Raw genomic sequence first — 25,632 nt, 5'->3', positions numbered from 1 at the left:
CAGATGAAACTAAAGCTCATTAGAGTGTGTCTCTCTGAAGAGTGAGACGCAGGTTATATTAAAAACTGATGAGGTGATTCAGAAGACACAGTCAGAATGGGCCATCAGCCGTTTCTATATGCAGATCTGCTTTTGGTCTCCGTCTGTCTGCTTCACACACTTAAGTTGTGACGTAAAGGTCTGATTTGTGGCTCCTGCTTCTCTGTGTCTGTGCCCAGGGCTGGAATCACACACACACACGTGCTCTCTCCCCACAGACGAACACTGTCAGGATTCATCTCTGTTGAGAGAGACACAGTGAGCTGGAGGGACGGGGCTGCAGAGAGAGAGAGAGAGAGAGAGAGGGATTTAATGCTATAGTTTAATCTGAGACCGTAAACAAGAACAGAAACACAAAGTACAGAATCACTGAATCTGATAATATGACAAAGACATGCTTGAATTTCCTGCGGAAATCCACCAGTACTACTGATATTAAAAACATTATTACAAGCTTACCGTTTTGAATCGAGCTAAGGCAAGCAGATAGTTTTGAACACTGGCTGGTAATGTACTTGCTCAAAAATTTATTTTGGAAAAGAAAATTACCCAAAAAAGTTACAGACTGCAGCTTAAAAGTAATAGTTCAACATTAACAGCTCCAAAATTAAATGGTTAGTTTTTATAGTGTCATTGTATTAAAGACAAAGTAAATTGTATGAACGTATTAAATGTGCCCCCCCCCCCCCCAGACACACACACACACAAAACTATCCACAATATTTTGCAATATGGAAGTTAGTTATTTTCTGTGAATTTGCGAGACTTACAATTCATTAGCCACTATAGGTAAAAAAGAAGAATTACAAAGTGCAGTAAAATAGTACAACTGTTTGCGCTACAAACCAGTGTCCCCGATATACTTAAAGCGAAATTGAAGGATGAACTGGTGTGGCGTAATTTACATTTGAATGAAATTAGTTTCAGGAGTTCAAAACAGCTTGCCAAAGCGAACTTTCTGGAAAAGTTGGTAAAAACCATAGACATGTATAGAAAGGCTAGATAGCTTACCGGCGCTGAGAGCCAATGGGACCCGACGACGTCACACGGCGGCCATCTTAGGACAGGACCGCTCGTCCAGTTATAACATTAAAGTCTATTGTGCATGTAGTGCTGAAATAACTATATTTTGCTCAATTTTCAACCGATTTTCAAACGGCTTGGTGTGTCATAAACGTCAGGGATGCGGCTATTTAACTGCATACTTGTGAAAAATTATAGCCACAAACGGCATCAGCACAAATCATAGCCACGTTAATAAGGTTTGTAATAAACCAAACCGTTTGTAAATCCGTCAAGAATTCAGCAAGTTACGAGCATTTTAGTTGGCGTATGTCACTCACCTTCCGTCCACAGCAGCAGGGAGCAGCAGCGCAGTCTCCTGACCTAAGATGGCCGCCAAGTGACGACACAGCTGACTCCGCCTTGAGCCATCTAGCCTTTCTATACATGTCTATGGTAAAAACCTTCAAACTACCATTGGTCCATGGTTATTAAGTAATAGGTAGGTGTGCTCTGGGGCTCCACTCTCTTTGACATGGAAATCTTCTCCGGTTCATTTCATATATTGAGTCCGTCGAGACAGTTTCAAAAACACGGTTTGAAATCGCCTGTGTTTCTTACGTCACAAACTACCCTGTAACCAATCACGTCATCGTGTGGGAGGCCTTTAGCATATCAGTAATGCTGCAAAGCTGGGGAGTCCAGTGGGTTGACCAGTTTATTTTTCAATTTGGGTGAATGATTCCTTTGATTTTATATAGTAGTTATTTTGTTAAGGTCATTTTGTGATAACTGCATTCTTCTGTTTGTCCCTGGCAGGTCACCGTACCCTCTACATTGGGGTGCATGTACCTTTGGGTCGGAGATCACACAGACGGCATCGTCACCATGGACACCGTCACAGGAAGAGGTCACGGGAAAGAGACTCTGGAACCGAAGATGGCAGAGAATCACCTTCATACAGTAAGACTGACACTCTTGAAGGATAAATGAAAACTTGATTATGTCAAAAAGGACAGAAATAAGATATAAAAACTCTTGTTTCTCTCTAGCGGACACACCATCACAGCGTGTACAGTTTCTGCTAGGAATGGAGGATGATGAGGAACACATTCCTCATGCTCTTTTCACCGAGCTGGACGAGATCTGCCTGAAAGAGGGAGAGGATGCGGAATGGAAAGAGACGGCTAGGTACGAATCCACACAAATTCAACAAGGTGCTGAAACATTCTTCTAAGATTTTGGTCCATATTGATATGATAGCAACATACAGTTGCTGCAGATTTGTTGGCTGGACATCCATGAGGGGAATTTCCCATTCCACCACATCCCAAATGTGCTCTATTGGACTGAGATCTGGTGACTGTGGAGGTTGAGTATAGTGAACTCATTGTCATAAACAAGAAACCAGTTTGAGAGGCTTTGTTACTTGGAGCGTTATCCTGCTGGAAGTAGCCACCAGAAAATGGGTACACTGTGGTCATAAAGGGATGAACATGGTCGGCAGCAATAATCAGGTAGGCTGTGGCGTTTAAATGATGCGCAATTAGTGCTAAGGAGCCCAAAGTGTGGCAAGAAAATATCCCTCTCACCATTACACCACCAGCAGCCTGAACCGTTGATACAAAGCAGGATGGGTCCATGTTTTCATGTTGTTTACGCCAAATTCTGACCCTACCATCTAAATTTCGCGGCAGAAATCGAGACTCATCAGACTAGGCAGTGTTTTTCCAGTCTTCTATTGTCTAATTTTGGTGAGCCTGTGCGAATTGTAGTCTTAGTTTCTTGTTCTTAGCTGACAGGAGGGATCTTCTGCGGCTGTAGCCCATCTGCTTCAAGGTTCAGAGATGATCTTCTGCAGACCTTGGTTGTGATTTGAATTTCTGTTGTCTTTCTATCAGCTTGAACCAGTCTGGCCATTCTCCTCTGAACTCTGGCTTCAAAAAGGCATTTTCGCTTAGAGCTTCCACTCACTGGATATTTTTTCATTTTCGCCCCATAAAAATTATATTGTTAAAAATATAGTATAGGTTGTAACCCTAATTGAACTGGAACCTGAATTTATATTGAACTGCACAAAGACTTAAACAAAATAAGGAGACTTTGCTTCTAATTTTAGAAGTGCAAAGAATGGGTCATAGAGGGTGTGATGACCTGCCAGAAACAAACAGTGGAGTGCGATTAAAAGTGTTAAATCAAGAGCAAACCTACTTAAGAGCAATATTTGCGGTTTGGCATAAGAGATTAGGAGAGGATTAGGCATGTATCCATTACAGCTAATGCAATACAAGTTTGTGGTACTGCAGCTAAATGAGAAAACTAATTTAATTGTCATTCTCATTCTCTCTTTTTTTTCTCCCTCTCTTCCTATTCTTCTCTCTCATATCCCTTATTTGTCTCTAGATGGCTGAAGTTTGAGGAGGATGTCGAGGATGGAGGGGAGAGGTGGAGTAAGCCATACGTGGCTACTCTTTCCCTTCATAGCCTGTTTGAGCTGCGGAGCTGCATCCTAAATGGCATCGTCATGCTGGACATGAGGGCCAACTCACTGGAGGAGATTGCAGGTACAGAGTCTGAAAACATTGCCCAAACCTGATCTTCTAAATGCCTTCCTCACGGATCTAAATCAATCAGCATTTTAATTATTAGGATTAGCTTTTAACATTTAGGGCCCTATTTTAACGATCTGAAACGCAAGTATCAAATGCGAAACGCAAGTAACTTTGTGGGTGGATCTCGGGTGCTGTTGCTATTATACCGGCGGGATAAATGACTCTTGCGCCCGACGCAAATCTAAAATGGGTTGGTCTGAAGTAGCTACACTACTCATAGGTGTGGTTTGGGCGTAACGTGAAATAAACCAATCAGAGAATCATCTCACATTCCCTTTAGAAGCAGGCACGCTTGTTCCATGGCGGCTTGCTATTATAGCGGATTTGCCAGGTGCACACCAGGAGCGGTTCACAGCCGAGGAGACCGACGTTCTCGTCAGGGCCGTAAAATACAGAAAAGTGACATTGTATGGGGATGGGAGAAAACCACCCAAATTAGTTTCGGTTAAACAGGCGTATACTAATTTGGGTAAATGTGTAAGCTAGATTTATGCCTATTTTTTCACATCTTCATGGACACCACAATGATTTCCCTCGTGTGGAATATTTTTCCTTGTAATTATGTATGGTGTGCAAAAATGGCAACTGCTGCGTCTGTGTGTAGATGAGAGAAGCAAAGTGTATGCGCGTTGTGCACACGCTACGTTATGGCCAAGCATGCACCCTTAAAATAGCATCTGAATGCACCACTGAAAACGCGCCACTGACTTTAGACTAGGTTTTTCCTGGTCTGTGGCGGAATTGTTTTCTGGAACTGCAAAATAGCACCAGGGAACGTTTGCGCCGGAACACGCCGCCTCTATTCGCTGAACCGCCAAGTTCATTCCCTAATTTACAGACGTGCGTCTGTCGAGGGAAAAGTCCGCTGTGCGTCGGGTGCAAAATAGGAATGATACATGCGTCGTTGCTCGTTGTACAAAGTCAGTTGTGCTGGGTGCAAGATAGGGCCCTTAGTGTCCCACTTAACATACTGCACATGATAGTACTTTGAAAATATTGTATACACGCCCATTTAACATTTAGTGTCCCACTTAACATACTGCACATCCTAAATTATATTCAAGATTAGATTAGTGCATCCCAAATGATAGTACATTGAAAATATTGTGCTACAGTTGCTTGTTGATATCCTTTTTAGGGTGGATTTTCGAGATCTTTGCATGTCTTTCAGCTAATATGCTATTTCGTGCCACAATTATTGGCACCCCTTCATTTAATACTTTGTGTGACCTCCCTTTGCCAAGATAAGGTTGATGAACATATGGCAAGGGATCTGAAACCATTTCTCCATATTCCTCCTGAGACCTCTGAATCTCCAGATCCTTCAGATTAAAAGATCCATGCTTGGGGACTTTTTTCTTTAGCTCATCCCACAGGTTTTTTATGGGTCAGGGGACTGCTGTGTCCATGGCAAAACCTTCATTCTGTGGTCAATGAGCTATTCTGTTGTTTATTTTGGGTTGTGCTTTTGATCATTGTCATGCTGGAAGATCAAACCACGTCCCAGTTGACAGCATTAAAGATCCACCACCATACTTCCCAGTGGGGATGAGGTGCTTTTCTACGTGGATTGTTTCTGTCAATGCCAAACCCACATTGGGTGTTTTTCCAAAAAGCTTTATTTTGGTCTCATCTGACCATAAAACCCAGTCTCACTGAAAGTTCCAGTAACACCTGGCAAACTGTAGGTGTATGCAATTGCTGTCTGATGTCACCAAATAATTTTTTTATTGCAACATTCCCAAACAAGTTGTGAATATATTGGTGAGGTCTAATCATAGTTTTGGAGACTTTCTGACCCCAAGGCCCAACTAGCATCTGCAATTCTCCAACTTCAATCCTTACAGTTTGTTTGGCGACTCAAACATCCCACTCAGTGCGTGTGGGGCCAATATAGACACACATCCTCTTCCAGGTAGATTGTTACAATCTCCAGTTGATTTAAACTTCTTAATTATTGCCCAGATAGTGGAAATGAGTATTCAAACAATTAAACTATTATCTTATAATCATTTCATGATTTGTGCAGGTCATCAAAAACCTTTTGTCACACATCATTACTGTATTCTCAGGTCTTTCCCATATGGATGGCAATAGGAATTTGTCCTGTGTGTCACTTCATATTTAGAGCACATTGAAACAGCAAGACTTATCACTTAAGTGTTCCTGATCACTAAGGTGAACTTAGAATCATACCATATGAATTAGTATGCACTTCTGTTTCAGGTCTTTCCCTAACCCTTTCCATTACATGGCTTGGGGCTCACACACATCTCTGTGCTAAAGTGTTCATTAAAAAAAAAAAAAAATCGTACTAACCCCAAACTTTTGAATGGTCATGTAAATTCTATAGAAATGACTTTATTTATTTTCTATTTTTTAAAGATATGGTTTTGGACCAACACGAGACGTCAGGTCTATTGGGAGAGGAGGTGAGGAAGAAGGTCCGAAATGCTCTCCTTAAACAGCACCACCATCAGAACCAGAAGAAACTGGCTAACCGGATTCCCATCGTACGCTCTTTCGCAGATATCGGCAGAAAGCAGTCCGAACCACACTCCATGGATAAGAATGGTACTGCTCCACACGCTCCAGCAGATGCACTGTTCTACATTTGCTATGCATGTGTCTTAATGCATTCTTAATGCATTCTTTTTTAATGGTGTCTGTCTGTGTTTCCCAGTTATCTTCATGACCAATTCGCTCCCCAGTCCCCGCTCCTCTCTCTGGTCTAGGTTCAGTCGCAGTGTGAGAAACAGACAGGTGCTCTTATGTAAAGCCTGGTCCATTAGGTATCCCAAGTGTGTGTCAGCTCCCCAGAAACTCCACACATGCTCTTCTGCCCCCCCTGCCCCAGACAACCCCCTCATCCGACCCAAAAAATGCTTCATCCCCTTCAGCAAACGATTAAGCCAGCCTTCCGGCTACCATGTCATCCCCACCATCGACCCTGAAGAAGAGCCACTATCAGGCAATATGATCATAGATACGCTTGTATTCTAAAGGTGCAGTCACATTAGTGAAATTTCAGCAATATTTTGCGACCAAAAACAGTCCATTGTCAATAGTGTGGTGCCGCTCGCACAGAATTCACATTCAAACCAAGCTGTTTTTCATGCAGTGAATTTGTTTGACCAACTTGAACCCAAAGCGAAATCTGCATGCAGAAATCGCCATCTTGCCCTTTTGCCTCATGCGAAATTTCTGATCATGTGGATTCCTATTGAAATAACTGGATTTGGCTTGCAGAAATTGTGGAAAATAATTAATGTGACCACACCTTAACGCATAGATATGGAATATATAGATACCGTAATCAGGTGATCTCATGTCAGTTCATTTGCATGTTTATGGGTGAATATTGGCCTTTCCAATGTGGTGAATATGCAAATGTATCATGGTAATTCGCAATAGTTGATAGAGTACAGAGTTATTAAGGGTGTGTTCATACTTGTATTTCAGTTCTCTTGGTTCTTTTGGTCCGAACCCCCCAAAAAAGGAGATAGGCTACATTTACAGTAGTCCTGGTTCACTTTGCATTCAAAAGTGAATAACATTCATTTTTATGAATTGTTATGTGCACAACAATGCTGTGTGCTGGGCTAAAGCGCTCGTTGTTAGTGCGTACAATTATTATAATTTTTTTTACCAACTGAGAAGTCACAAAGAGCTTATAAAATGTGTAAATTAATCAAAACAGCAGAAGGAATTCCTCCTTTACAAATACAAATGGAGATCTGCTGTAAGGAGATGGCGGTTCCGACGCCTGTACCAAACTGTAATGGGCAACATATCTCCAATGACGAGAAGAACCAGGTATCGTTGAGCATTCTGTCCTTTTTAGGGTTGCATCTTGTGACATCACATCCTGTTTTGGGTTTGTTTAGAAGTCTTTGTTCCGTGTTAATCTCATATTTATTTCGAACTACACCAGAGTTTGTTTGAGAGCAGACCGAGAATCCTTTGTCTCAGTCCATTTGTTTGGTACGCTCCAAAGTTCGAATGGGAGCGTTCAAACTTATTCAACTGAACAGCACTAACAGAGCAACACCAGAGTTTTAATCGAACCAAACCTGCCAAGTGTGAACACACCCTTAGGTATTCCATATCTATTCTCTAATCAACAATACACTTAGCGTTAGCGTAGCATTTAACCACTTAAATTTGCATTTAACCACGTATGAAGTAGTTTTTAGAGTACCGCAATTTGTAGTTGACCATTAGATATCCAACCTCATCTAATTGTTTCCTCACTGCTTGTAGATTCAGGTTTTAAATTTGATTTAGATTTAGACAACGCTAGGAGGTTTGTAACTGACTTCCTTAATTTGTTTCTTACAAATATTTTTAAACAGGTAAGTGTGCATAGGTCTTAATCTCTCTATGACCTTAACATTACTGTCTTTCTTCTAAACAATCAAATCTGTTTTTATATGTTAATCTGTTATATATTTCCTCTGTTTTGTGTGTTTGCTGCACTGCTTCCAGGTCAGATGGTGTCTCCTCAGGCTCAGCCCACCACTACAGAGGGACGTGGGGATGGCAGTCGTGAGAACAGTGCTGTTGACTTCAGCAAAGTAAGAATCACATTTCAGACAGTTTTAAATCTTACTCCAGAACTTAAATATACAAATATACACTTCCATTCAAAAGTTTGGTGTCAGTAAGATTTTTTTTAAAGGAATTGTTCATCAATAGTTACAGTAAAGACTTTTACATTGTTAGAAAAGTTTTCTATTTCAAATAAATGCTGTTATTATCCTGAAAAAAAAAACCATCATGGTTTCCACAAAAAATATTTAGCAGCTGTTTTCAACATTAGAACTGTTTCTTCAGCACCAAATCATCACATTATAATTTCTGAAGCATCTGACATTAAAGACTGGAGGAATGGCTGTTGAAAATTCAGCTTTGCCATCACAAGAATAAATTACATTTGAAAATACATTAAAATAGAAGATAGTTATTTTAAACTGTAATAATATTCTCAATATTACTGTTTTTACTGTATTGATAGATAGACCTCCACTTCATGAAGAAAATCCCACCGGGGGCTGAGGCATCCAATATTTTGGTGGGTGAGCTAGAGTTTCTGGAGAAACCTGTGGTGGCCTTCATCCGTCTGTCTCCCGCTGTGCTGCTCAATGGCCTGGCAGAGGTTCCCATCACCACCAGGTAAGAGCAGAGTGATCTGTGCAAAAAACACATAAAATGTCTCAATCATTCAAGTTCATTTTTCAGAGCGGTGTGCCTCAGAGTTCACTCCTAAGCCCTTTGTCGTTGTGCAGGTTTCTCTTCATTCTTTTGGGGCCGATGGGGAAAGGGCCTCAGTACCATGAGATTGGCCGTTCCATCGCCACCCTCATGACAGACGAGGTTAGTGTTATGGGCAATAACTAATTACTGTTTATTTCTCTTCATGATGATATACTATAGGCAACTGGCTATTAATGTATATGTGGTAATTTCACATGAACGTCTCTTTTTCAGGTGTTTCATGATGTGGCTTATAAAGCAAAGGATCGTTCTGACCTTGTGGCAGGAATTGATGAGTTTTTGGACCAGGTGACTGTGCTGCCCCCAGGCGAGTGGGATCCCACCATCAGAATAGAGCCGCCCAAAAACGTGCCCTCACAGGTAACCAGTTCTCAAACTCCATGCGCTAATTGCGCTAACAAATGCGCTAATAACACAGATCTGATACTGGAATTAGTGATGCCCTGAAATTTCGACAACTGAAAATATTCCAGCCAAAAAATAATTTTTCGGTTTTGGCCAAAAGTTTTGGAGGGCCAAAATTATTGGGAAGAATCCCAATTCAGCATCAGTGTATGTGAACCGATGGAGTATGTGTGAACCGATGATTCTTTTCATCTTTACTAATTGTTATAGTACAAAATAAACATGAATGAACATCAGAGGTTATCACCTACTGAAATGTATCATCATGTCTCATGTAATCACTCAGTCAGATTGTAAACAATATGTCACATAAAGACATTTACCTCAGGAAAGCTCATTAGTCAGCTACTATAGTTAGCCATAGCAGTTAGTCAACTCTAGAGAGAAGCATTTTACTAAATATATGCAATATATTGCATATTCATTATATTTTTTGAATAAAACTAATGAAAACAAGTTTTTATTACAGCCACTGTTTAAATGTTTATATTTCAACAAAGAATTGGAGTAGAAACATAATCTAAACTTTAAAAGTTGATATAAAACTGCCTTGTGTGCAATTTAAATGTTAATATCAAACTTAGTTTTTAATTGAGTTTTGATTATTAAATACATTTAATTACTTAATTGATTATTAAATCAAAGTTATTTTCGGTTTTTAGCTTATTTTAGCATATTCTTATCTCCAGTCTGAAATCAGTGGTAATGTTGGTTTATGTCTAAATCTGGCAGGAGAAGCGGAAGGTTCCTCCTCTGGCCAATGGAGGAGCTGATCTGGGGGAGAATCAGGAGCACGGAGGCCACGGAGGACCAGAGCTAGAGCGCACAGGGAGGTGAGTAATCTGTGAATATGTACTGTCCATATCTTTTTGTGTTCATAAATTCTGTCAATCCCCATGACTGAGACAGAACCAGATCCCAGAGGATGTCTTTTAATTATATCTACAGGTTATTTGGTGGCTTATTTCTGGACATCAAGCGTAAGGCTCCTCATTACCTGTCAGATTACACAGATGCCATAAGTTTGCAGTGTCTCGCCTCCTTCCTCTTCCTGTACTGCGCTTGCATGTCTCCTGTGATCACCTTCGGAGGTCTCCTGGGAGAAGCTACAGAAGGACGCATAGTAAGAACACATAAGTGAAATTATATCATGTACTGTATATCGATTAATTATGCTGTGACTGATGATATATTCTTCCCATTTCTCTCTTAGAGTGCGATAGAGTCTCTGTTTGGAGCCTCTATGACGGGTATAGCGTACTCTTTGTTTGCTGGGCAGCCCCTCACTATCCTGGGCAGCACGGGGCCTGTCTTGGTCTTTGAGAAAATCCTCTTCAAATTCTGCAAGTGAGGCTCCTTAGATATCATTTGCAATAAGCATTTAAAAGTATTTCAATGTCTGATTAATGGGGGAATTCACTAAGAATTAATTGTTGCGTTGTTTATTTGCACATCTATCTATCTATCTATCTATCTATCTATCTATCTATCTATCTATCTATCTATCTATCTATCTATCTATCTATCTATCTATCTATCTGTCTGTCTGTCTGTCTGTCTGTCTGTCTGTCTGTCTGTCTGTCTGTCTGTCTGTCTGTCTGTCTGTCTATCTTCTCTGTCATCTGTCTGTAATTCTAATTGTTTCATTTTTTCCCAACTAAATTACAGGGACAATTTAAAAAAAGAGCTAATACAAAGTACTTTCTCACGAATAAAAATGTATTAATTCATAATGATATTACAAAAAAGATACAAAGATTGTGGGTGATTAGTGACTACAATAATAATAAAAAAGGGATATAAATAAAATATCACACTGGGAAGTTCCATTATTATTAAGTGAGTTTATAAGAGTCATTTTTATTGTAGGACAATTTTATTGTCCTACAATAAATGAGCATTTTTGAAAGTATAAATTGATTCAAGTCAATTTAATTTGTATCTGTGTCTTTCTCCCCAGAGAGTATGGTTTGTCCTACCTCTCCTTACGCGTGTGTATCGGTCTGTGGACGGCCTTTTTCTGTCTTTTGCTGGTTGCCACAGATGCCAGCTCTCTGGTGTGTTACATTACACGATTCACAGAGGAAGCCTTTGCTTCCCTCATCTGCATCATCTTTATCTACGAAGCTCTGGAGAAACTTATTCATCTGGGAGAGACATACCCTTTCAACATGCACAACAACCTCAACCAGCTCACTCAGTACTCGTGAGTACTGACACACACATATCATTCTTCCTCAAGTTCACAGCTATAATTCAGCTGTACATGTTGATAAAGTTATCAATGTGAAATTTGATGATGTATTTGTGTGTGTTTTTCAGGTGTGTGTGCACAATGCCTACAGAACCCAGTAATGCCACACTGAATTACTGGGAGGAAAAAAACATCACTGCATCTGAGATTGACTGGTTAGGCCTAGATGTCAAGGTGAGTGTGACTATTGGTGCATTCAAGTCTTCCTGGGAAGTTTGTTTACGAGTTGGGAAGTCATAATTACAACGTCAGGTACGTTTAAGTCAGGAGCAGAAAATATTCAGCAAGATTTTTTTAACTCTAAAATTTAAATCTAGAATTTTTTTGTGTGCTTTTTTTAATGTTTTTTTTTCAATTTTCAAAGGTAAATTGAATCGTAATATGTCCTATCATAACTGTACAATACTATTGCATTTTGTACATGCGACTAGTTTTATTGTAAATGAAAAAAATAAAAATAGCCTTCATTTCAACATTTCTTCATTTACCATCAATACAGATGTCCACCATATTTTCTCACTGACACGTCCCCAACTCGGAAATTTAGGCTTAAAGAAGGTTGGGTAACACTTTATTTTACAGTGTCCTTGTTACATATGTTACTTGTACTTACCATAGTAATAACAGAAAATTAGGCATTGTTACATGCAACTAACCCAATCCCAATCCTACCCTAACCCTATAGTAAGTACATGTAGTTAATTAATATAACTATAACTATATATATAAATATATAATTACACTGTAACAATGACACCTTAAAATAAAGTGTAATCGAAAGTTGTTAATTAAAAGTTTCCCACTTGTAATTACAACTTTGCTGTGGTGTTCCTGTGCGTTCAACTCGTAAATATGATCTTTCCAACATGATTTGAATGCACCATATGGCTATGTTCTAAATGGAGTAGTAGTATGCTAAATTGTTACATGACCTCCATAGCGTGTCATCTTGGAAATTGTCACAACTGTTTTGTTGTCATGGACAAATCTAAATATGGTTATTTTATGGTACGAATTAAAAACGAAAGTCAGTTTTTGCCAGTCTGATCAAATAATGAGTCAAGACAGTGTTAATTCACAGCACAGTACTTCATTTATCACTCTCAAAAAGGAAATGTCATTGTCATATATACTGTGCTCTAGTTGTGTATCATCGATGCATACAGAAAATGTGCATGCAGTTCATGGTATACACACTGCATACTACTTTCTTTCAAAAACAGTATGTAGTATACACCATCCCGAACATTCCCACGGACGTCTGCGACTGCGTCTCATATTTTTGGCTCAGATATAGGTTAATACATTTCAGTGACTAATAAAAGCAAATCCACTGCTGTTTCACCTCAGTTCCCCTCCGTTTCTATTTAAGCTCCTGCAGACACACACACACACACACACACACACACACACACACACACACACACACACACACACACACACACACACACACACACACACACACACACACACACACATAATCTCCTACACTATAAACAAATCCTTGTGATAGTTCCAAAGTTACACATGACTGCATATGAACTTGTATCCTTTTTTTTTCTTGATGTTGTGTTTATCTGTGTTCTTCATCAGAAGCAGATGTGATTATTGTGTCTCACGTTGTGTCTCAGGGCTGTGTGGAGAACAGGGGTGAGTTTCTGGGCAACGCCTGTGGCCATCACGGTCCATACATACCTGACGTCCTCTTCTGGTCTGTCATTCTCTTCTTCTCTACGGTTGTTATGTCCTCTTTCCTCAAGGAGTTCAAAACAAGCCGTTACTTCCCCACCAAGGCAAGAAGCTTGTGTGTGTGTGTGTGTGTGTGTGTGTGTGTGTGTGTGTGTGTGTGTGTGTGTGTGTGTGTGTGTGTGTGTGTTTCAGTATAGAATAGTACAGACAACTGTGGAAGTCTGTGTGTGGATTTATGTGGATATATCTGTGAAAAAAATATGTAATATGTAAACATTTTAAAATATCAAAATGTATATATATAAATAAAATAAGGTCACACTTTATTTCGATGGTCCACTTGAGACATTCTACTAACTACAAGTAACTTGGCAACTACATGTCAACTAACTCTCATTAGAGTATTAGTAGATTGTAATAGACTGTTGTGTTAGGTGTTACGGTTCAGATTAATAGAATAAGTTGACATGTAGTTACAAAGTTACTTATAGTCTGTAGAATGTCTGTTGGGGGAGCATCAGAATAAAGTGTTAGCAGATATTAAGCAGACAGTCTACAAATACTTTAATGTCGGGTAGTTGACATGTAGTTGCACAGTTACTTATAGTTAGTAGAATGTCTAAAGTGGACCATCAGAATAAAGTGTTGCATAATATAATATAATATAATATAATATAATATAATATAATATAATATAATATAATATAATAATTAATAAAATATATATTATGCATTTATTTATTTAGACTCATTGTACCTGGCTAACAGAGACAAGGCTCACAGTTTCATGTTCAGTTTCTAGCGCTTATTCCAATTCTTTGTGTTCTCAACAGGTGAGGGCAGTTATCAGTGATTTTGCCGTTTTCATCACCATCCTGACCATGGTTCTTACCGACTACGCTCTGGGGGTCCCCTCTCCAAAACTACAGGTTCCTAATGAGTTTAAAGTGAGTATTACACTACTGTGTCATTTTCATTTGTAGATTTTCACATAAATCCACTTCCTCAGAATATCAATCTGTAATTGACTAATGACCTCTTACAGCCAACCAGAGATGACCGCGGCTGGTTCATCAGTCCTCTGGGACCAAACCCGTGGTGGACCACTATTGTGAGCTTCCTCCCTGCTCTGTTGTGCACCATCCTCATCTTCATGGACCAACAAATCACAGCCGTTATTATTAACAGGAAGGAACACAAGCTGAAGGTTTGTCACTACTTCACAATATACTCCTTTTTTGGTTAACAAAGAATCTTGTACTCTTGCTGAGATGTCTTTTGTTGTGTATGTGTGCATCCACAGAAAGGCTGTGGGTATCATCTGGACCTGTTTGTGGTGGGTGTGATGCTGGGCGTGTGCTCACTCATGGGCCTCCCGTGGTTCGTGGCTGCGACGGTGCTGTCAATCAGCCACGTGAACAGCCTGAAATTGGAGTCCGAATGCTCCGCACCCGGTGAACAGCCCAAGTTCTTGGGAATCAGAGAGCAGCGCTTCACCGGCCTCATGATATTCGTCCTCATGGGCAGCTCAGTATTCATGACCTCCGTACTGAAGGTCAGTGATCTTCTTTGATCAACTGATGATAGTCACAAACTTGCTTGCAATGAATAAGAAAACTTTTGCTGGATTTGATCTTTTAATGGTTATTATTTTGTTTTTGTCCTCAGCATATCCCGATGCCTGTGTTATACGGAGTTTTCCTCTATATGGGAGCATCGTCTCTCAGGGGCATACAAGTACTGCAATCACTAGTCATATATTGTGCCTAACAGTTGTTCATTTTGACATTTGTAGAAGTGTGGCTTATGTGCCCCAGTGTTATTTAAGTATTATTTTTAAAGTCCTTTATGCTCTTTGAAAAAAAATACAGTAAAGTGAGAGCTGTTTTAATATTGATTATGAAAGCTGAATTAGAGTCCCAGTGTTATTTTAGTATTATTCATCTACTATTATAATATTTATTCATATTTTAAATTAGCTTTTATTTTTACATTTTCATTTTTTATTTCAAGGATTTTTTTGTAATTTTTTCATGTGCTTTTGTCATTTGTATTAGTTTTTTTTAAAACTTAATTTAACTTAATTTAATTTTTGTTTTATTTTCATTTGTATTTAGTTATTTTATTTGTGTATTTGTTTACTTGTATTTATTTTACATTTTCGTAATAAAAATTACTTTAGTTGTTAGTTGTTACTTTTTTTAAGTTTAGGTTTTTCATCTAAAATGTATATTTTATTTCAGCTTCATTTCAATTAACACAATTTTTTTTTTTTATTGTTTTAGTTTTAGTTAACAAGACTAAATTGTGTCCAAATACAGGGTCATATTGTACGGTTCTGACCGTGTTGGTGTGTTCGTGTTTGTCGTTCAGTTTTTTGATCGTGTGAGACTGTTCGGGATGCCGACAAAACACCAGCCTGATTTTATCTACCTGAGACACGTCCCGCTGAGAAAAGTTCACTTGTTCACCATCATCCAGCTCAGCTGCCTGGTGCTTCTCTGGGTCATCAAAACCTCCAGAGCCGCCATAGTCTTTCCTATGATGGTAAGACGTGTGTGTTTGTTTATATTTCTGTATGTTTGCATGCATGATCATCAAGATCTCATATGATGTCTGTGTGTTTTCTTGCAGGTCTTAGCCCTTGTGTTCATCCGTAAGCTGTTGGATTTTTTCTTCTCTAAGCGAGATCTCAGCTGGCTTGATGACCTCATGCCAGAGAGCAAGAAGAAAAAAATGGAAGATGCACAGCAAGAGGTACAACCATCACGCACTGCTAGTGGTTGCAGCCTGCGACGACGCTATTGGCTGGCAATGACCAATCACTGAAGACAATGTTTTAAAAGTACAGATCACCAACATGTTCTTTCTCTCACTTTCAGGAGAGTCAGTGTGTCTTGATGGAGGAGGAAGGAATTGTACAAGTGCCCCTAGAGGGGCATTATAAGTAAGTAGGATTTGTTTTGACAGTGTTTGTACACTGTAAAATTGGTAACCTGTTGTTGTTACCATTTCTACATAATCTAACCCGTAAATCTAGTCCTTAAGATTTTTTTAAATAAATGATACAGTATATAAGAATGATTTCTGAAGGATCATGTGACACTGAAAACTGTAGTAATGACTTAGAGACATTTGCATTAAATACATTGAAGTAATAAATTACATTTTAAAATAGAAAATAGAAACATTTATTTTAAATTGTAATAATATTTCACAATATTACTGTTTTTACTGTATTTTTAATCAAATAAATGCAGCCTTGGTGAGCATAAGAGACTTCTTTCAAAAATCTTACAGAACCAAAACTTTTGAACAGTACAGTTTATTTTTTACAGTAGGAACATTTCTTTCAGTGGAATATACAAAGCATACTGTCAAAAATATATAAATAATTTCATTTCACATATTTCATGTAGAAACCGCCTGGAGTCAAACATTTCTGTAAAAAAATCTCTCTTTTTGAAGGACAAACTTTCAAAATGTTCTTTCAAAATATGACATAACAGAAATAGTCAATAGAAATGCTAATGTGTTTGCATTCATTAAGGGACGATCCATCCACGGTCAACATTACAGATGAAATGACAAAGACGTCTTTTGGAAACGTCTGGAAAGGCCTCAACTCTGACAGCACCAACAAAGATCAAAGCTCAAAAAGGTTTGAATTTAATATTCCCTCAGAACATCTCCTTGCATGCATGACAATATTCAAACATGTCACTTTAATCTCACCGCAAACCTGCAAACATTGCATTAGGATAGATGAAAATACATACACAGTATTTTTTGTTACCATGGGACATTTTCAGTTTCTCGATTCAGTAGCGGCACGCTTTTATTCCCCCTTTTGGAACATTGAACTGAAATCCTACTTTTAAAGGGGTCATGAACTGCATTTTTTTAATGTTCTTTGAGGTTATCACAGGCATCTCTATCATTTTGTTGCTCGAGTAATCCTGTGTTTGCGTCTATCTCGTGTTTACTACTACATGACGTGTGAATTGGTGGGCGGGGCTAAAGAGGCAATGATGAAAAAGTAGGCGTTGATCTTCTGTAGAGGCGGTCTTTCATCGTACTATTACGCCATACTGTGACGAAATCCAAAACGAGTTGTTTTGCGAGCTTGGTTTCAATAAAAGAAAAAAATTTAATTTTTGGACGAATGAGAAAGTTTTAAATGATGAAACGTACAAGATTTTTTAATAGTACAATGACCTCTTATGTCAAAAGATTAAGGAAAATTTGATTTCTCAATTCATGACCCCTTTAAAAACTCTGTTAAAGATCAAATAAGAAACATTTTCATTCTCAGAGCAGAGTTTGGTCATGTCTGAGCCCCTCAAAAAAATGGAATTTGCAATCTAGCAATATATCTGTTCAGTGAACTCCTCAAACATGCTGTTCTCTTAAAAATGGAAGTGTGAATATCAGGCTCATATCATGACTGAATTTTTCATCCCTGTCACTCATAAGCTCCCTCTCCTAATGTCTCAGATGCTGATTTCCAAAGGTAAGACACAACCCAACCCGTCTGTGCATGATCACTGTATATACACTAGTGCTGTGGGTATGATGGTTCCTGTTTCCTAAATGTTCAAACCTTTTTGTCCTTTTTTTTTGAAAAACGTTGTGTCTTCCTTTTTAGAGGTTAAGTAAGGGATAATGTACATCCAGCCTGTGGTTCTCTCAAAATAACCCCCGACAGGGTGATGAGGAGGCTAGTCTTGATCAGGCTGAAGGGGATTATTTTGAGAGAACCACCGGCTGGATGTACATTATCCCGCTTATTACACGGGTACTTGCCACATAAGTAAATAATTAGACTCGAAATATTGATCTGAGTTGAAATATTTTATTAGGTCTTTAAACGCAAAGCTTCCGCGGAGAGCAGCGGCAAGTTCAAACTAGACGGAGTTAAGAGATATGGTATACAGTCATTCATATCACTTATTACACAGCATTTCACCAAATATGGGGAATTAAACTGATTAAACTGTTTTAAATTCGTACCTGTTTGTATCTCATAATCCAACAGTGTACAAAACAATAGTCACAAAATGGAAGCAGCTGTGTTTGTATGAAACAAGAGAGAGCGAGTCCACGATACTGGATGGCATAATTAAATGACTGTACACAACATATTGATTCGACTGAGTTTTAATACTTTATTACCTCACCAAATACAAAAGTTCCAAGAAGAAAAAACTTTCCTAGTAGGCGTATAGCACTGCTGACTTCAGTAACCCGGATGAGCCTGCGTTATCTGTTTTGAGCGGTTATTATCGAGGAATAACTTACCGCTGGATGGCGCTATTGACCAATCAGAATCAAGTATTCCACAGAGCCGTGTAATAATGATAATTAAATAATTCCAGGCTTTACAATGGGCATCTTTGTAAAAACACGGGCATCATGAGGGATTCAAGCTCTTTTTTCCTGGGCATTTTAGCCACTGTGTGCATGTTTGTGTGTATATGTTGAGAATGTTAAATGCATGGAAAAGCATGATTTCAGATAGGTCAACTCACTGGGATCAGATAGTCATGTAAAATAATGACTGTCAAAATGAACGCATACAGTTAACCAAATGTATTTAACGCTCTTTTTTTGTTTTTAAGTCTGATATTTAATTTGACCTCTGTTTCATTCTGTCCTGTGTGAATCTGAATATTCAGTCCCTGGTAGAACTCAATAATGTTTCTCAGTAAATTCTGTATACAATATTATTTATTTATAAATCAAACCTATGTGGGATGTTCAACAAAAAGTCTAGAGTGTTTATAGATACACACACTCCATTACGAGAGTCATCAACACAATAATTGTACTTTTTTTTCTTTCCAAAAAACGCTTCAACAGATGAATTATAAAAGAAGTGTTTAATATTAATTGATATTTACTTAAAAAAAATGCTACATATTTAAAAATAATAAAGTTATAATTAGATAATTCTATATATATATTTAGTACAATAATGAATTATTTTGATCATTTGACAGCACTAATGAATCATAATAATGTAACTTTAACTTTTTATCATAAAGGAGCCAGGGTTATTATTATAATTGTAACTAAAACTAAAATTAAGACCATAAAAACATTTTTGTTATTTAAAATAAAATAAACTTAAATATACTGTACAAACATTTAAACTTATTTAATTTCAGCTAGTTTCCAGTGCAAAATTTCGCATTTTAATTTAGTTTAAATTGATGTACTAAAAAAAATGACTAAAATAAAAAAATAAAAAAAATTTAACTACAAAACATTTTTTAACTTGACAAAACAAAAAAATTACTGAAATTAAAATGAAAATGGAAAATATAAACATAAAATCTAATTCAAAATATTAATAAGACTATGATAGTATCTCAATGATACAAAAATAACACTGGAAGGCGCTCACATAAAACGCCGTAAAACCTTTTGTTGCCTGAGAAGAGGATTGAGTCACTGGCCCTGTCCCAAATGGCACACTTCATATGCACTTTCGGTCTTGTGGACTTACAATGGCTGCCGCGTGCGCGTGTCCGTTAAGTCCGTGAGACCGTAGGGTGTCCCATTTGTCATTTTAGGCCTCAGAAGGGTGCTCGCGAGCTCTGCGGTCGATATGCGCCCTCGATGCACACTTTTGCCGAGCCCGTACTGATGCGGACTCCGCAGCAGACTTCTTGCCGACAGTCAAAGCGACATTACGTCACGAAAGTGCGGACTCGTAGGAAGACCACGAGTGCTTAGGGTGCCATTTGGAACAGGGCCACTGTGTCTTCACCAGCATGACCTGTGTCTGAAGCACGTGTGTACACACGACAATTTCATTGGCTGACGACAGTCCATGACGTGATGTGATGAGCTGAGGTGACGTGGCGTGAACAGACAGCAGACAAACGGCTAATAGTGACAGCAGCGGCAATCCACCTGTCACTCAAGTGGCCACGCCCTTAATTATGCAGAACTTTAAGGCTTAATATCATTTAAACGAACGAGTTATACAAAAATTAATCCTCCTCACAGTTGTCATGAAGGGCAAAATTAGCTATATAGACTAAAACCACTTTTTTTTTACCAGGGTGTAAACATTTTTTTTATGCTGTAAAATTGAGCATATTAACATGGGGGTCTATGGGATTGACTCTCTTTTGGAGCCTGTCTCTAGTGGCCAGTCGATGAATTGCAGTTTAAGTCACTTCCGTGTTGGATTCAAGAGAGAGAGACCAGAAGGTTGGCGCTTGGTGTACACACACGTGTTTCAGACACCGGTCACACTGATTGCGTTCCCTGTAGCGTCAATCCAAGATTCAGTGTTGACTTCCACTTCGAAAGGGAACTGTACGTATTCTTTTACTCCAAGAACAAACTCGTGACTCACTGTTTCTCGTCAGCTTTTCGACTATACTTTTTTTTTTTCTCATGGTGATGTAAATCTTTCTCTATTATTCTTCAGCTCAAAAGTTGTGGGTGCCACTGGACATAAGCGAGGTGATGAAGAGAAGGAGACAGATTTGGATAGAGAGACGAGTTTGTGAGTTCTTGTATTTCAAAACACAGTATCGTGCCACACTACAAGCACCACGATATGCTTCTGTTCTGTAGGTCTGTGTGTGCCAGTATGTGCTAAGGCACCTTGTTATATTTACATATTTTTTATGTGTGTGTGTGTGTGTGTGTGTGTGTGTGTGTGGGGGTGTGTGTGTGTGTGTGTGTGTGTGTGTGTGTGGGTGTGTGGGTGTGTGGGTGTGTGTGGAGATGCCGCCCACAAGGAGGATTGTTGGGTTGTCTTTAACGGTCCAATTGTAGTTTCATCTATAGAAATGTAAAAACTATAATAGGTTACTTTTGTTTTCAACCAGGTAGAGTGTATTTTGTATGTTTTATATTTTTTTGACTGTAGTTCCTATTGAAATCCTTGTCTTATAGCCTGAATATGTTTGTTGTATAAAATTCATTCTTTTTTTATTATGCATAAATGATAAATATTCATTTGTGGGCATAGTTCAAATATCATAACAGGAAGAAGCAATTTCTGACGGAAGATGCAAATGCAGTTCTGTCAGCTTTTTCAATGTCTGTGCGATTACGTCAAAATGTTCTCCACACCACTAAATGAGATACTTGATGTTAACATTTGCTACTTACGAACAGTGACCAATATTTTTTTAAGTACTTTTATGAAGTTTTCCCATTTTGTGAATTTTATTGTAATATTTCCCTAAAAACACAAACGTACAGTCCGAGTGCTCTGTGCTCGTTTTAACATTTTCTCTTGAACTTCTTGATATGAAACACATCCATATTCATAAATTCACTGGTTGTTCTGACTGTTTTTTATTTTATTTTTGAAAACTGTTATTACGAAGCTTTCTCATTTTGTGTAGCACTCAACCATGCAAATAATATTAAACATATATTTTGTTAAAACGTTGCAAATAATATAACTGTATAGTGTTGTTTTCACAATGTTTCTGAGTGACAGGGCATCTGACTCCTCTACAAGACTCATTTACAAACCGAGAAAAGAGACCTCATCGCTCGAACGAACGAATTATACTATTACTGCCGATAATACAAAAATCATACAAGAAATGCAATAATATTCCTTTTATTAAGAGGGGCATTATACCATGTACAAACCAGAGACGAATCTAACATTAATCATCAACACATGTACATGTGATTCTGTATTTTGTCAATGTGTATCTTTTTAAATAACAAAAGTTATTTAATGTGTGGATAGATTTAAATATGTATAGAGTGGGGGGAAATTAATGTTTTCATGTTACTGTCAGTGTTATTACAATGTTTTGCCATTTTTTAGGTTGGTTGATGAAACTACGACACGCACATCTGTCATGCACATCTGTTGATTCCACTGTAAAATAAGCATTTCTTCCTGAAAACAGCCACTGTTGTTTGTTAAATTATTCATTCAAATGAACATATATCGTTACAACTGTGAGAAATTTTCACCAGAATAAATGTAACTGCAAATAAACTGACACTAAAGTGTGTTTTTGTACTGGTTTGTATTTATGTTGACACGACAAAGATAACATACTGAAATTCTATATTTAAGCTGCTTCTTCTAAGACACAATTTTGTCAGTATATCCTCCTAGAGCTTTAAAGCTACAACTCAGGTTGCTACAGTATATCTTTTCAGATTGGATTTATGGTTTTCGTTAAATGGACAATCATAGACTTACATTGAGGTGGTCAAAACTTTTATGTAATAACTCTAATAGAGTATTTTAGCTTCATTTACCATATCTACCACTAGCAAAGCCTAGCAAATAGCTTAGTACATGTTAGCAAAAATAAATTGCGGCATCAGGGAGCTTATCAATAAGCGGGAGACTCCTGGAACTTCCGGGAGAGGTGGGATGTCTGTAACAACGTGCTCATTCATGCTAGCAGCATGTTAAAACATGTTAGCAATGTGCTAAAATATGCTAGCAATATGTTAAAACATACTAACAATGTGCTAAAACATAGCAATTGGCAAGACATGCTAGTAACATGCTAATTAATGCTAGAAACATGCTAATCCATGAACATAATAGCAAAATAATGCTAGACACATGTTAAGACATGATAAACTTGCTAGCAACATGAAAAAACATGCTTGGAAGCTTAGTGCTTATACGTTGCTTTCGAATCGCTACACATGAAGTCGAACACACGTATTAAGGTAGGGTAGGTGATTTTCAGAGAGGCTAGAAACAGCAAGTTAGCTGATGTTAGATGTGGTGTTTTTAATATGCTTTAAGACAAACCATGTGCAAATTCATAAGTCAACACCATTGCTGGTGTTTCTGACGTCACAAACTACCTTGCAACCAATCACGTCAACGTGTGATCATCAACCAGTGGATCTCTGAGCTGGTGTGAGTGAGTGGAGGTGGGATAATTTGCATATTCATAGAACTGCATAGGCTACTAATGAGGCAAGGGTGTAGAAATATATATAAAAAAACTAATATTGTATGAAACCTGAATGGAGATTATCAAACTATCATAAGATTTGTAAGTAATTGACAGCACAAGAGAATTCGGTCAGATAAAGGCTTGTTGAGGAAAGTTTCTGTCAAAAAAGAAAAAGAAAAAAATTATTATATTAAAAGGACAGAGCAAAAATTCATGCAGGCTGGCAGTTGCTTTAGCCACTTCTAACCAAAGCTCACAAAGATAAAGGTTTACAGTGGGTTTAAGGAAAACTGAAGCACTCAGGTGCATTCAAACAAGTTAAACACTAAAAGGTCAGAGTAATTCAATTTATGTTGTATTTTGCCTTTGGGGAGTGTAGGCTAATAGGCCTATGTTCAAAAAAGCTGTTCATTGTAGTTCTAAAACCTGAAAGATATTTCATTTTTTTAAAGCTCTGGTGGTTTCCTTTTAAAAAGGTTAGTTTCGAGTTTCTGTGTTAGTTTGTGAAAATACTTTAACGTTTTGTTTTACAACATTACACACAATCACATCTCAATCGTGAAATGTATGCTTGAATGAATGAAGTAGCAAAGTTGCTAGCGATCAAGTTTAGCCTACCTGCCTGACACAGTGATACAAACATTTTATTAAAAACGGTGGCTTCAAAATTCACATTTAAGGTATGATCGTGAGAACAAAGCTATAGTAATGCTTAATCACAGGCTTTATTTTACTCATAAAATTTAAATCTCGAGGGAATCTTAGATGGCCTACAAATGGACGTCATACGGCTGAGCAGCGTTTCCCTCCTTTCTTTTATCGGTTTATAAACATCTCAAACAAGTTAACGCGTCCTTTTAAAGTAGGCTATACATTTATATAAATTGACTGCTAAGAGATCTAAAATGCAATGCAGCTCTTTTCTGTGGGTTAGATCAGCAGAGAGGATGGAGTGGTTTTTAAAAATATTTTTATTCATTATGTTTACAAAACCGGACAGCAATAGAAATAGCTTCCTGTTCATCTTCCTCGTCTCAACATGGCTTATTTCTCGGGACTCCAATTGGTATGGTATAAATTCATAACGCTGCAAAAGAGCATTCAGTGTGTAGATTGATATCTAAATATGATCTGGCTGAACTCAATGGTTTCACTGACAGGGCTTAGAATAAGCCAGGATTAGGCCTTATTTGTCTTATGCAGTATTTTGAGTCGATCGGCCACAGCGATAGCCTATTGATTGCTCAAAAATAATTTTTGTACAATATTGCGTGTTTGCTACATGAATGTCACAGTCATACGTGTGTCCAGCTGGAGGCGCCGCAGTTCAGGTTTCATGCATTGCTGTGGTTTGTTACAGGACCTGCAGCGCCACCTGTCGGTCAAACAGCAGTAGTTCAATATTTATTATGCTCTGTCTAAATAATGCTATTACATTTCCTCTATGCAACATTTACTTTAGCTAGCCTTTCCATTTCCAACAGTCTTGTTTTATGTCATTATTTTGGTATAAATAAATATATACCAAATATTTTGAGTGAAACATGCACAATAAGTTTGTAATAATAATAATGTTATGGCACGAGCACAGATGGCGTCCCATCACTGAGCGTTTCCAAGGAGAGGATCTGGCTCCCATGGGCAATGTCAAGTAAGATGATAACAGCCCTTCAGCTCACATCAAAATGTGGAAAAGAGCCCAGCCCAGCCATGTGTGGATGCAGCTCCTCCACAAAATGTAAGTCAATAAATGAAAAATAAAAATGGGGAAATGAATGGGGAATTTAACAGTTGTACAGAATGTTATTTATGATGTTTAGATATGGTTTGATAAATGGAATTTATGACATTCCATATATTTAATTATGTTTTAAAATAAGAAGTCAAATATTTACATATTTACAATTAATCACCTGCCCAATGCAACAGAAATACTATTTAAAAATGAATGGAAATCAATTACATTGTTCAGTATGATAATTACATACTACATATTGCTTTACTCAGTTATGAATGTATTCAATTTATACCTCAATAATATAATATAGCCTAATATAATGTAGAATTATATTCGTTTTTTATTTTTTTTATTTTACAAAAGATGCTGTTAGACAGGCTGCATGTAGTAGGCTAGTAGTAATAATAATACATTTTATTTTATGCATTTATGAATAATGTGTTCTATTAATATATAAATAAGTTAAATATAAACAGTTATTAATGTAATATAATATAGTGTAGAGTTATATTAGATTAGATTTTTTTTAACATTTTACAATAAATGCTGTTTGACAGGCTGCATGTAGTAGTAGCCTAGTACTAATAATAATTCTTTTATTTTATGCATCTCTGAATATGTTCTATTAATATATAAATAAGTTAAATATGAAAATGAATAGTATAATGTAATATAATGTGGAATAATATT

The 25,632-nt window shown here is 37.7% G+C and overlaps 1 protein-coding gene across 2 annotated transcripts in view; it reads left to right on the top strand.

Moving 5' to 3' along the window:
* Nucleotides 1-22,273, top strand: part of slc4a10a (solute carrier family 4 member 10a) — a 48,867-nt gene extending 26,594 nt beyond the window's left edge. For both annotated transcript variants that reach the window (XM_082156218.1, XM_082156217.1), the window contains 23 exons: nt 1,861-2,004; nt 2,094-2,232; nt 3,445-3,605; nt 6,039-6,227; nt 8,142-8,230; nt 8,671-8,828; nt 8,942-9,029; nt 9,144-9,290; nt 10,068-10,168; nt 10,284-10,458; nt 10,549-10,682; nt 11,296-11,541; nt 11,658-11,763; nt 13,221-13,382; nt 14,112-14,225; nt 14,324-14,485; nt 14,582-14,833; nt 14,947-15,015; nt 15,652-15,825; nt 15,913-16,035; nt 16,161-16,225; nt 16,829-16,939; nt 20,726-22,273. In XM_082156218.1, coding sequence (XP_082012344.1) covers nt 1,861-2,004; nt 2,094-2,232; nt 3,445-3,605; nt 6,039-6,227; nt 8,142-8,230; nt 8,671-8,828; nt 8,942-9,029; nt 9,144-9,290; nt 10,068-10,168; nt 10,284-10,458; nt 10,549-10,682; nt 11,296-11,541; nt 11,658-11,763; nt 13,221-13,382; nt 14,112-14,225; nt 14,324-14,485; nt 14,582-14,833; nt 14,947-15,015; nt 15,652-15,825; nt 15,913-16,035; nt 16,161-16,225; nt 16,829-16,939; nt 20,726-20,807 — 3,191 coding nt within the window. In that variant the 3' untranslated portion in view covers nt 20,808-22,273. The remainder of the gene's footprint in view (nt 1-1,860; nt 2,005-2,093; nt 2,233-3,444; nt 3,606-6,038; nt 6,228-8,141; nt 8,231-8,670; nt 8,829-8,941; nt 9,030-9,143; nt 9,291-10,067; nt 10,169-10,283; nt 10,459-10,548; nt 10,683-11,295; nt 11,542-11,657; nt 11,764-13,220; nt 13,383-14,111; nt 14,226-14,323; nt 14,486-14,581; nt 14,834-14,946; nt 15,016-15,651; nt 15,826-15,912; nt 16,036-16,160; nt 16,226-16,828; nt 16,940-20,725) is intronic.
* Nucleotides 22,274-25,632: the final 3,359 nt, after the last annotated feature.

The sequence above is a fragment of the Leuciscus leuciscus genome (genome assembly GCF_965113295.1).
Source record: "Leuciscus leuciscus genome assembly, chromosome: 23".
Taxonomy (NCBI): Eukaryota; Metazoa; Chordata; class Actinopteri; order Cypriniformes; family Leuciscidae; genus Leuciscus; species Leuciscus leuciscus.
Note: the sequence above shows the minus strand (reverse complement) of the source record. Positions and strands in the feature narration are given on the sequence as shown.